This window comes from Myotis davidii, unplaced genomic scaffold (assembly GCF_000327345.1).
Source record: "Myotis davidii unplaced genomic scaffold, ASM32734v1 scaffold104, whole genome shotgun sequence".
Classification (NCBI taxonomy): domain Eukaryota; kingdom Metazoa; phylum Chordata; class Mammalia; order Chiroptera; family Vespertilionidae; genus Myotis; species Myotis davidii.
This window is the reverse complement of record NW_006296625.1, coordinates 661,982-675,502: the sequence shown is the minus strand read 5'-3', so window position 1 is coordinate 675,502 and position 13,521 is coordinate 661,982. Positions and strand designations below refer to the sequence as shown.

The 13,521-nt window shown below is 32.8% G+C and overlaps 1 protein-coding gene across 31 annotated transcripts in view; it reads right to left on the bottom strand.

Moving 5' to 3' along the window:
• The window catches only part of RIMS1 (regulating synaptic membrane exocytosis 1), a 400,323-nt gene that overhangs the window by 111,858 nt on the left and 274,944 nt on the right, over window positions 1-13,521 (bottom strand). For 19 of the 31 annotated variants that reach the window (XM_015569421.1, XM_015569410.1, XM_015569395.1 and 16 more), the window contains 5 exons: window positions 12,673-12,744; window positions 8,289-8,445; window positions 7,411-7,536; window positions 5,796-5,858; window positions 2,351-2,440 (listed from right to left, as the gene is read on the bottom strand). In XM_015569421.1, coding sequence (XP_015424907.1) covers window positions 2,351-2,440; window positions 5,796-5,858; window positions 7,411-7,536; window positions 8,289-8,445; window positions 12,673-12,744 — 508 coding nt within the window. The remainder of the gene's footprint in view (window positions 1-2,350; window positions 2,441-5,795; window positions 5,859-7,410; window positions 7,537-8,288; window positions 8,446-12,672; window positions 12,745-13,521) is intronic. The other 12 variants (XM_015569411.1, XM_015569422.1, XM_015569405.1 and 9 more) reach the window with 5 other exon arrangements.

Sequence of the window (13,521 nt, the reverse complement as noted above, 5' to 3'; positions counted from 1 at the left end):
CATAAAATTATTTTCGTTGCTACTTCATAACTGTCATGTTGCTACTGTTATGAATCGGAATGTAAATATCTGATATGCAGGATGGTCTTAGGCGACCCCTGTGAAAGGGTCGTTTGCCAAAGGAGTCGCGACCCACAGGTTGAGAACCGCTGCTCTAAGGCTTAGAGTCTAAGCCTCCCTGTTCATACTCTCTGCACATCCTGTCTGGGGACTTTAGGTACATTTTCCAAAGAGAAAAATGTCACCCCTGTTGATATTGTTATGTACTGCTTCAAATCTGCTTATAGGTATGGGCACAAAAGGGCACTTGAGGTCCATATCCTTCAAACCAATAAGCATCTATAACTTCTCTGATTTTCTTTATGAAAACATCTCACTTTATTTCCTTCTTGGCAACAAAGTAACCCAAATAAATTAAAAATCATTGATAATATCACTCCCTGCCCCCTTTCATTTTTTAATAACAAATTTATTTTTATTTGATGTATAGAATGAATACAGGCTTTCAATCACATTTATGTTTTTCTATCAAATGTAAGTATTCTCACTTAAACTTCATGATGACTTGACCTCCATGATGACCTGACCATGTTAACTGGGGCCAGATTATTTTTCTACAGGTTGAGCTGTTTCAAGGGTATAATCTGAGAGACTGATTTGTGAACTCTGTGGCTTCAGTGTCACAGGGGAACACATGCCAGACAATCTTCAATACGAAAACAGACTTGTGCTGTCCAATATGGCAGCCACAAGCTACATGTGGCTATTGTAAAAAAAAAAAAAGAAATGCAAAATATCTCATGAGTGGTGTTTAATTGAGTACATGTTAAAATGATAATAATTCAGACATACTGGGTTAATTGAAGCATTAAAATAATTTAATTTTAAATAATCTCAATAAGGCAATTAGAAAATTTTAAATTACACATGTGGTTTGTATTATATTTCTATTAGATAACATTGACATAGATGGTATCAAAAATGTTCGAGTGGTGTTATAGTCAGAAGAGTCCACTGGCTTAAGCTATTTATGCCCTTGTTTAGTACTAAAAATATAACTTCCTTATATGTTTAGAAACATATAAGGAAGTAATAAAAACTAAAAAAATTTTCCTCACTACTATTGTATTTATTTTTGGAGTTATTCTGTAACAAAATAAAATACTATTTATTGTGCTTTTTGAAGAGTCAGTATATAATTATTTCAACTAAAATTCTACTACAAATGTAAAAAAAATACAAAATATAGTTAATTTTATTTTTCATATTACAAATTTTATAAATATAAAGAATACAAAATAAACGGATTTTTAGTGGAAACTTATGAGGACACTAAAAAATGAGTATGTAACTTGTACCTATCATTCCATTGTATAAACATATGATAAATAAGTGACTAGAATAAGACCAGTTATATTGCTAAAGAAAAGCTTTAAGCAGTCTCTGAAGAAGAAGACGGTTACATTAGCATGACTAAATATTTTTCTGCAAGATTTGTAGACTTAGCATGCAAATTTCCACTGGGTAACTTCTAATTGAAAACAGGTAACAAGTATAACCAAGACTATCAATTATAACCAAGTTTACTGGAACAGAAAGTTCCATCATAATGGAAATATTAGCTGCTCACAATTAGGTTGCAGTGTAACAATCATTAAATACATCTAATTTAAAATTAGAATCGTTTACTCATCAATTAAAAGTTTAAGCAAAACTGTGTGTTTACATATGCATACATATATTTTTTATGTATTTATTTTTTTAAGAAATCAGGAAATCTATGGTAAACATACCATTTTTTGTTATTAATATATAATTTAATGCAAAACTGGTTCTATATCAAAGAGCAGATTGGCTAAAAAGTGAACATAGATGCACAGGGGAAGGATTCTATCTAAATAGGTTTCTTATTTTTAGGTTACAGAAGATTGTTGTTGAACCTATAAATACTATTTATCAGTTGGACTAATAGAAAAATGATCCTCCCCTTCAGATAACTCACTGGACCTTATCACATTATCAGCATACTGAAGGCTCCCTGAGTCGTATGTAAATAAAACAACTAAACAGCAACAGAAGGGGGAAAGCGGCAGCCAGAAGCAGCTCGAAGTTACGCCACACCATTTGCAATGACATTCATGGAAATATGTGTATATGGGCCCTTGTGTTTATCCACATACACATATCTCTCCACAGACGTGTACAGTAAGGGAGGGAAACATGTAGACAATTAGCAAAGTGAACATGAATGAATAAACCTGCAAGACTCACATGAAACAAAACAAAGTGATTAGAAAAAAAAAATCACTAGTACAAATGATAGAAAATTAAGAAAGTCTTCATTTTATACCTTTCTCGTTCTGGTGAATGCAAACTAGTATCTGGTCTCAAGCAGTTGGTACTAGCACTCCTAGCCCTGTCAAGGGAGGGCTGCAGTTCACTAGTGCCAGTGCATTGCATCCAATGGTAGAAGAGAAAGACAAAGAAAACAAAGAAAGGAAGACCATGTTAGAGAGTCAAGCATAAAATAATGTCCCCTTTACATAAAATGTAGAATCACCATGATTCAGTTCACAAGGGTGTGAAAGAGCTGACAGGATGACGGTGCAAAAATTTTGTTTAGAAAATGAAACTAAACAAAGATTATGCTTGATTTGCTTTGCATAATTTTTTTAAAAAGGGTCTCAGACTGAAAAATGAAACCAAATCACACCTGCTTATGAAAAAACACACACACACACACACACAAAAAAAAACTGGATACAAAAGCACTACAACAAAATGCCTAAAACTTCATTACCAAGAACAGATGCCACACCAAAACAAAATGAAGGACATCAGAGGAGAAAAATTTTACAACTCAGCTATTTTGGTTCACAGCACTAGACAAGGGAAGTGGAAGGTAAGTCTTCCACATGTTCTTACCTAACCAATATTTCATCAGTAAATCTCAATACTTTTGCGTTAAAACAGAAACGATGAAGGGGAAAGTCCTGTCTAATCACTGATTTGGTCTGAGTATGTGCAGGCAGAACTGAGCTTCACAAATTAAAATCATCCAAAAATAAAATAATATGAAATTAATTGTTATAACTAAAATCAACAGGTAAAACAAGAAATAAATGACAAAGAAGACAACTAGAATTCTGACATTTGAGTAGGACTTCATTTAGAGGAATCTAGAATTCATGTTTTATAATTAAAACTATTTTAGATACCATTAATTAAATGTTTCTCTGTGTATAATTAATTTCAAGGAAAATGTTAATGCTTTGTTAGAATGTAAATTTGCTGTCTTTAATAGGCAAAGGATTCGTTTGTAACTGGGACTCACTGTTATGGCTCTTACTGTAACTATCCCAGTGAGAACCATTCTGTAATAAAGGCTCTTGGGTGGTAAGGTTTTATAATGCCTAACAAGATGTCTGGAACGTGGCCACACAAGCACGCAGGAAACAGAAAGATATATATGAAGCAAATTTTACTAGGATATGAAGAATGTAGGTGGCCTATAAAGCTACAAACATTGATGGATATTTTGCTGTTGATTTTTTTTTTTCAAAATAAGCAACATGCTTATTTGAAGGTAGGAATAGAATAATTAAAATATGGAATCATAGACATCTGTCTTCATAATTAAGATAACTCAAAATTATAATTTAATTCCTTTAATTTGAAAAAATTTGCTAACTATTCTATATGAATTACCAATATTTACACTTACTATGTAATTATTGATTTAATATTATACCTGCTTCCATGGAAGTAAACAACTCGTAGCTCAAAGTACTAGCCAAATAATTTATGTAATCTAGGAATTAAAATATGACTAAGAGTTAATATTCTAGTAAGTCAATAACTGACCAACGTTTCAGGGACGAGGTTGATCATGGTACTCAATTAGGTTACGAAAGGAAGTGGCAAAAGATCAAGAAGCTACTCTAGTGAAGCAAGTTATTTCATTATAAGCTTCTCGATCTAAACCTGACCATAGGTATAATCTATAATTGGAAATTGGGTGAGATGGGCAATAGATGCAAATCAGAATATGAAATCTCATGCAGCAAAAAATGGGCAAAACAAGGCCAAACTTTATCTGAATTCCTTTAAAATCAATGAGGGCTTCTGAACTATCTATACCACCAGAGCAAACTAGGTTGTTAATCACTTAATTTTTTGATAATTTAATAAATTGCTCACTGCGAAAGTCTATTTTGGCTTACATTAAAGTATGATAATAGAGAAGGGAATAACATTTGCTGAGCACATCATAACATCAAATACCCCATTGGTATAGCCATGTGTATACTACTGGTTGAACCCAAGGAAAACTCTTAAAGCTTCAGTTTAAAAATGTATTCGAGTTCAATGTTTGATCACAAACTGAAGACAAATTTTACTGGAACTAACAATTCTGTCTCTTTACAGACAATAGTCTTCAACTCCTAACCTCAGGCAGCTATCCTTAGTAAGAGGATGCTATATAACTTCTAATTAATTGATTCAAAAGTCATTTTTTCAGGAACAGGGATCAGCATAGGATGGGACAATGAATGGAAAACAGCATACAATTTACAGTATGAAGGTCTAAGTTACCGCCATGGCTTTGCCACTTACTGGCTGTTAACCTGGGTAATGCAGGTCAAGTGGTTAAGCCTTTCTCTGCGGGACGCTGTGAGAATTAAATGAGATAACAGGTAAAAGTATCTAGTACAGTCAGGCAACCACAGTATTTTCTGCTTAGCATTACTTTCTGAGGATATATTTTATGCAAAAGAGTTTGATGGTTAAGTGATGTAAGGAAAAATGGCTTAAACAATGAGAAATTTCTTTAGTACATGACTTTTATGTGCTGTGCATAGTAAATCTCCAGGGAGGGGCTTTAATTTGCAATGTTTCCAAAATCTGTCTGAGTAAAACACTTTTATTAGTGGAACATCACATAGGACTAATTTCTCAGAACATATTTTTGGAAAAACTAGTTTAGTGGAAAATGTTGAATAGACCTGTTTTTGAATTCTTGCTCTGTTCCTTATCAAATTAAACTTTCTTATCATCTTTCCTTATCTGTAAATGAGAATAATAATATCACACAGTTACTGTCAGGGAATTGAGATAAAGTACATTAAATACTTAACACTGTGCTTGATACTAAATACAGGTTATTTTCCTTGTTTAGCAAGTCAGATATCCTCTCTTTATCATGAAGGAAGTTGAAGCTCAGCAATTAAAAACTCTAAACAATCAACACAACCAATTTTTCTCAAAGTGCACATAAATCACAAAAACAGAAAAATTACACACACAAAAAAAAATAAACTGGTAAAGGTTTTATTAACGGCAAACAAAATATAAACAATAGTAGATTGTTTAAAAGGAAATTTAAAAAGGCTAAAAGAAAAAGCAAACTTATAATCATGAAAACAGTAACAGTGCCTTGCACAGTAGATCAGACCTCTGGTGACTAGACAGGTGTGTGTGTTGGGGTGGGGCTGCGCACAGTGAGCACTAGGATTTTAATGGCAGAAACTGGTTCTTCAGTTTAAGGAATGTGTAAACAGTTCTGCAGAGGCTCACCGGTCTCTGTATTTTTGAGTATACAAATAGAAAAGTCAACTGCCTGAATCAGAATTAAAATATATTTGGAAGCTTTTCCACAACCTCCATATAAAATGAAACAAATTTTGAATACTTGGGAAAATAATGTTATGTACCACTAGGGAAAAGACGGAAGAATAGTAGAATGGAAAGAGAGTCATCACACACAGTTAGCATCACCAAATCCCTGTATTTACCTGGTAGTATGTAGGCATTCTGCACTTCGTCCTCGTTTTGCTCTGGGCAGCATAAGAAGCTCACTGCACAGACAGGATGGGTGGTGAGTGAAACAGATAAATTATGAGGCATTAAATGACATGGGATATGCCAATGGTATGCCGATGAAAACATGAAAAGGGAAGAAACCAGATCGTCTGCACTAGCATACTTGCTTGAGAAGTTAAACAAAACATGACAGTATTTTTAAAAATTTAAACAATAAAGTATACACATTATGGTCAAAGTCCTAGCTGTTGCTGATTTGCAATTGTATTTCAAAGGGATCTTACAGAATATAAAAACAAAACAAAACCAAGCCTTCCTCAAATAAGACACAGAAATCTATGTCCAATTCTAGACATTTGGATTATTTTAATAACTTTTGAAAAGCCTATAAACTTGGCCTTTCTCATAATGGGAACCCTAATTTTTTTTTTATTTCTTTTAAGCAACTTAAATCATGATAGTTTTGTTGGCTTTTATAGCCCCTGAAAATACAGTATTACATATTATGTTTCGCCTTAGCAAACCAAGAGTATATTAAAATAGGACTATTACATTTTAAACTTGATACTTTTTATACATTCAAGTTAATTCAACTCTATTGAATGCCCTGAGAAAGAAGTCCTTTTCCTCACTCCTCACCTAAATTCATGGTGGTCTCAGTGATTGTAGACAAAGAGGCCCTCATTCAACTCAACCCAACTCAAGCTGAGCAGTGTGGAATCCTATTCCTCAGAGCAGCTCCTGTCCCAGGAGCCAATATCACTTCTCCCTCTGAAGGTCGTGCACCTCTTCCCACAGTAGGATGACAATTAGGGAGGTAAGAAGCTCTACCTGAGTTCTGTATCCTTGATTACATGGTAAAAAAATCAACCATTTAGCATTGCTATCATTCCCCCTACTCCTCCCTGAAAGTTTCTCCATTTCAAAAAGACAGAAGAAAATATTCAATAATGTGGGTATTATAAAACCTTAAATCATATCCTAAGCTTGTGGTCAGGCACATTATTACAGGTATGGTCAGTTTGGAAAGTAAGTTTGTGGGTATGTAGAGTAATAATGCAGATTTTTAGTAATTATGTCCAGGATATATTTTTTCATAAGAATCCACCTCAATATTTTCTACTTTATAGACATTTTATGGAAATATATTTTATAAAAAAGTAGGTATATAAAAATATTATTATTGATGTCCTCACAGAAACTCTGCAATGTTATCTATCCTTCAGATGACCGCATCTAAAAATTTTCATAATATAAAATACATAATTTTATAATTACATAAAAACAACCCAAAGGCTGCAATCAACAAAATATAAAATATTTGAAGATTGCTTTTGTGGGCTCACTTCTATGATCTAGGCTAAATCAACAATAAACTGTACATTAGAAAATAGCTAAACATAACATTTTTACTTTTTAAAAAATTGCCTATATTATGACCATTTAATATTAGCCAAGTGAGAAAAGTTCAATTTTGAGTGATGAATTACTTTTACTCTCTAATTAATGTACTATGCCAAGATATCAACCATACATTAAAACAGAGCAAAAAATGTATAATGTTGAGATCATAACTTAAACAAATACCTGTCTTGTTCAGATAAATACTGACTATCCACATCTCTGGATCTGTGATCAACTGTACTTCTAGAGGCATCATGGTGTCTGGTTGGAGAACGTGACCTTCTTGTTGGATGAATTTCATCTAAACTCCTAAAATGATTACAAAAAATCCATATGCATCAAAGTGGATAATCTTCCCAAATCAGGCAGGCAGAATAACAGGGAAGAATTGACAATAATTGGCAAACAACTGACATAGCTAGAAAAGCACTGGGATCATAACCAAATAACTATTTCATCAGTGACTTATAAAGACACTTCTTCTCTTGAATGCTCTGTTTTTCCAACCTTCTTTTGCAATTCTATCAAAAAGGTCCATAATTTTATCTGCTTAGTTGATTAAAATTTCAATCAGGGTCAGAGGAAATAAAGCAATATATTACTTATAACTTATACACTTTTCCAAGTATTTAATGTACTTCAAAAAGACAATCCTAAATTTCTAAAAAAATATATCCCTCCTCTTAATCTCATTATCTTTGCCACTTTTCTCCACAGGTCTCATTCATTACCACATGATTTCTCATAACAGAAGAGACAACTGGCAAGCAGAATACAAGATAATTATTCAAGAACAGTGTTTGGGACATAAACTTCTTCCACTCCTTGAGAAATTTCTTGAGATTAATGAGCAGAATGTTGTTGCACAGAACAGAATGTTGAGATGAAAGAATAGAACTTTGGGCCATGAATAAAAAGGCATTTTGCCTACAACGGACTCTGGAAAAAAAATAACTTGATTGCCCAAACAATGATTTCATTTCAGACAGATGCCTGTGGTAGTTTATAGTGTTATAATAAAAACGTACTGTCGGGAACACGGAGCCCGTCTCCAAGCCTACCTCTGTAATGGCACATTTGGTAAACGTGAACGCGGCCTTCCCTGATCATCGCCGCGATGAGGAGATACTGAGCGTGAGCGGTGATGAGTTGTTCTTTGCTGTTCTGGCACAGTTAATGTTGTAGATTTACTTTCTCTAGCACTAGACCTATAACCTACTGGCAAGAGTACACACAAAAAATGAGTCAGTATTTTATAATGTAAATGTTAATGTGGAGATAGCAAATTATATCTAAGAGAGCCACTGACATGTTAAAATAAATGACATGCAATCAGTACTATTACCCATATCTTCAAAACTATTAAGTGTATGTACAAAGAGTGTAACAGATACATGCATAAGAACAGGTTACAGTTTGGCTCAAAAGTACCATGAAGCTACTGAATATAAATAAATATGACAGTTGATGCCTCAGACATTATAATGAGTTGGTATACTATTTTAACGTAAAGAATGAATGAGTAATGTTATTGCAACACAAATCAAGTACTTGAGAGTAAACTAGAGTTAATATACAAGTCAATGCTTAGAAATTTGGTGTCTCTTTAAATATTATTTAAATTTTTCTTCCAAATTATTTTAATTGAGTTTCAGATGACTTCACTAATAAGTAAATGGAAATAATTTCATTCCAATTTTAATTAACAAAGAGTAGTAGATCTTCACTATTACAAATACTGATTATGAATTTTGCAAACCACAGATAATATTGCAAATTTCAAATGAAAACAATGTATTGGTGGAGATGACTATGACAATAACACAGAGAGAATTAATTCTCCAAAAGAAGCAATCATCAAATCTACCCCAGACTTTTAAAATTATCCCACAAATGTGTTAGTAGTAACATAATTAATACCGTTAATATAATTTCAATTAAAAATAAATTTTAAAAGTCATTCTCTGTTTATATTATCTCTAATTTTAAGATAAAAAGTATCTCAAATCTATAGTAGCAGTTTAGTTACATTTTTTAACAGGGTCACTGTTTCTTCTTATTAAAAGTGAAATATTAAATTCTCTGGCCAAAGAAAAATAATTATATTTACAACTACATAAAATGTCCATGACCCATGAAAACACTACATTTAATTGGGCAGCCTAAACTGTTGGTCAGTTAGTTATTAATAACTCCCATACACCATGGAACATCATTATTAAAGGAAGACTGAAATTCTTTAACAGTTTATGTTTTTGTGATTATATGATATTTTTACTGAGCTTAACTGAGAAGTTAGTTCTTTAACATTTTATAAAGTGTAATTTGTCAGTAGTGAGACCAAAGAAGCTCAACCATTTTTGTCACTCTAAACATATCAGTATAACAACCGAATAATATAACTATAAACGTTATAATTTCATATTTTCATTTTATAATAAAAATAACAGCAATTAAGCTATTATTTTGAGTTTCATGCATAAAAGTTTCTTTATTGTTGTTCAAACATATAAACTGTAATTAGAAAGGAGACCAATTTTCAGTTGATGAAATTATTTTACAGCATATTATAAGAAATGATGGCTGTTTTTAAAGTTATTTAATCCAAAGTTATAATTGGCTAAACATTTTAAATTAACTTTCGGTATCTTTTAATAATACTTGGTATCAATTACACAACAATTATGGAGGCTCAATATTGAATTGAGAGCACCATTTCGAAAGTTCAATGAATATTCAAGGCATATAAGTAGAACTTTCCAATTTGGTATAATTATTATGAATAACTCAGAGAATGTGGATGTCTTGCTATTGTTAAAAGGGTAGAATTAATTTTTGTCTTGGGTTCTTTGTCTTTATATAGAAATGAATGTCTTTTTTTTATCCTATTCTAATATGCATACGTAGTTCTTGTCTGCTTTTTACAAAACAATTTGATTTTCTTATTATGTTTAATTTGTGATTGACAACATATACTCTACCTTCAGAAAAAGGTGGAAGAGAATTGCTATTTTATGCATAGTTCAATGTTTCAGTTGGCTGAAAATGAGAAGTTAGAGGTTTTCACCATTTTCTGAATTTGCCTAATGCTCTGAAAAGTTGAGGTTGCAGGATATCTTGCCTCAGATTAGGGCACTATGTATATGGTTATTTGTACTTTCCTTATGCTGTTAAAATTACTTATTTTAAATAAAAATAACATTATGATAACTATACAGTCAATAAGATGTAGTTCTGTAGGCCTCAATTCTTTTAGAACCTTAGATTCCCTCAGTGGAGAAAGGTATCAAAGCACCAAACAGAGCACTGAACTCTGGTTCTAAGAAAAGCCAAGGCAGTAGAAAGTTTAAGGGGTGGCTGTGATAGATTTTGTGAGTGCATTTTTAAAGATATATGAGGAAAAAACATGTAGAATTGGTATCTATATCTAAATAGATTTATCTTTATGTTGGATGCTAGGAAATGAGTTTGTAATCAACCTCTATATGAGAATGTGTCAACACACTTTTCATTAACTTATCATTTGACTGTATTTTAGCTTCTTGCCCTTATTTTACATATGCTCATCTTTCTTCTTTAACATGTATGTACTAGTATAGCACTGAGTGGGTTGCTATATTCTATTTGCCACACATAGTCTTTAGGAGGTACCACATACTTATTTTGGAGTAATAAAGAGTATACCTGCAAATATTAATAAATTTCATTACTCCTTTATTAATTTATAAAGAGACCTCTGGACCATAAAATATTAATTATTGTTTATGTAATTTATTAGTTATATTCCATGAAAAGTTTCCCTCATTGAATTTTAAATGTTAAATAAAAATGAATATTTGAAATGATAATATAGAAGTTACAGAACATCATGACATGGCATTTTTCATTATGGAATATAAGTATATTTAGAATTCAGTGTTCTTTCGTGGTACCCAAGCACTTTAGTGGGTCCCCTAACGCCCATTTTGGCTGTTGTCTATGGAATCTTTCAGGGAAAGAAGAAGGAACTCCCCCTTTAACATTTATTAAATTGGCCATCTATTAAGTCATTCACTATCCTGCCTCAGCATAAAATATACAAAATTTTTAGCTGAATAAATGTGAAAATCATCCACAGAAGTAAATTATATTTATACTAGAGTCCCGGTGCACAGATGTGTGCACCAGTGGGGCCCCTTGGCCTGGCCTGCACCCTCTCACAATCCGGGACCCCTCAGGGGATGTCAGACTGCTGGTTTCGGCCCAATCTCCGCAGGCCAGGCCAAGGGACCCCACCGGTGCATAAAATATTAAATGTTGCCAACTTTTATCCAATATTATTTTAAATTATCATTGATGGTCTGATAATCAAGAGTGATAACGAGGCATGTAGATGTGTACACCACCAGCTTTATGGTTTTTAGCGATATTTTTCTTTAATAGAGTGATTAAATACTGTATTTTCTCTGAATTATGAAAGCAACCGAGACCTAATTTTAGAGAACTCTATAATTTTCTCTTAGTTTTAATGAAGTTGTATGTATCTCTCCAAATTGTGAATTTAGTCACTAGTGTGAAATCTGTTAACTTTGCCAAAACCATCACCCTCAAATTAAGTGCATCTGTATTTGAGAAATTACATAAATTAAGGGGTTATATGTCAACATTGCCCAAAAGAAAAGCCTTTAATAATTCTTATTTATATGTCCCAAGATTGTTTCTTTAATATCTTCTTATTTTTATATTTTCTTACTTTTAATGAGTGAATCAAGGAAATAGTACAGGACTAGTGCTAAGAAAATAATCCTTTGTTACTTGATTTTACTCACTTTCTGACAATAGTCAGATGAAAAACAGATTTGAATTCCACAATGCCATAAAAAGTTTTTCTGATGTATACAACAAAAAATTGACTTAAAAGGAATCTTTCTAAAGCATTTCCTTATTTTAAAACATAAATTCACATTCTAGTTACAATTAGAGGTAAACACATCACAAAAGCATTAGAAGTTAAGCCATGCCACATGCAGCTTTAAATTCTGCCATGCACCTTTCTCAATATATTCCATGGACGGCTACATTATTTTCAAAACTGAAGAAGGGAAATCATAGATATAGAAGATAAAACATAAGAAAATGGATTTTTAAAAAGAAAATTAACCATATCCTTTCACAATGAAATTTTTTTCAGTTATGCTCACGGCATTGTGAAATAATGATTTAAGCCTAGCTAGCCATGCTTGCAAGAAAAGAACCTAAGTTAAAAAAAGAGGGGACCTTAATGAATAGTGGCTAGTCAATTTTAAATGTTCGTAGTAATTTGGAACACAAGTCACCATGGAATAATATAACACTGATTTATCTGTGCTATATCTCCAGTTCAGTATCCCAGAGACATCCGGAGATTGACAGTGAAAACAAGCACAGTCACACAGTGAAACAGGGTCATGCTCGTCACCCACGCACCTGGAGGCACTACTCCAATACCATCATCCACCTCATAATCTGAGATGTCACTATCACTGATTCGCTGAGATCCTGCACAACAGTAAGGCAAACAGATACCTCTGTGTCTTGTTGGTTTATGAAATGTAAATGACATGGTCACAGTCCTTTAAAATGCCAGCTAATTATATTACTACTAAATACTTTCAGAAGTAAACGATGAGGAGATTTTTAAAGTAGTTTGTTCTCCAAGGATAACATTTTCTAGGTATTTCCTCCATAAAATCAATGAAGGGAGGGGACTTCATAGAATAAGATTTTGACTTTTCAATGTATTCTTTAGTTCAGGCATTAGGCTAAAAGCCTACTGCAAAGCGCATACACTGTTTTCTATCCAGTGAGGTGTCCTCCTCTGCAGTTCGAGGAGGATGAGGCTGAGTGGAAAGGTTCAAAGAGACCTTTCATGGATGGAGCTCCATTGAGCTCATATTATTGCAAGGACATCAGGGCCCATTATAAAATATGCATGGCTAGCCTTCAGAACTAGCCATTACACTGCATTAAACATTAATATTGAGGAAATGCTTGATCACGGAAGCACTAGCATGAAATATTTAATTATATGAGGCAAACAATTTGGTTCTACATTACCAAAGAGAAGCATCTATGTTTCAATTATTGAATGAGAGATTTAGTCATAATTCAAATTTAATGGAGATGCCCAGAAAAAATAGTTTTTCCCAATCACTGGTTGCAAAACAACGAAGTTTATATGTTTATTTTAATTTTTTAGGAATAGTAATACTAAAAATACCTAGGAACTTTAAACTTATTAAGAGGTTGCCACTAATATATAGCAATCCATTAATA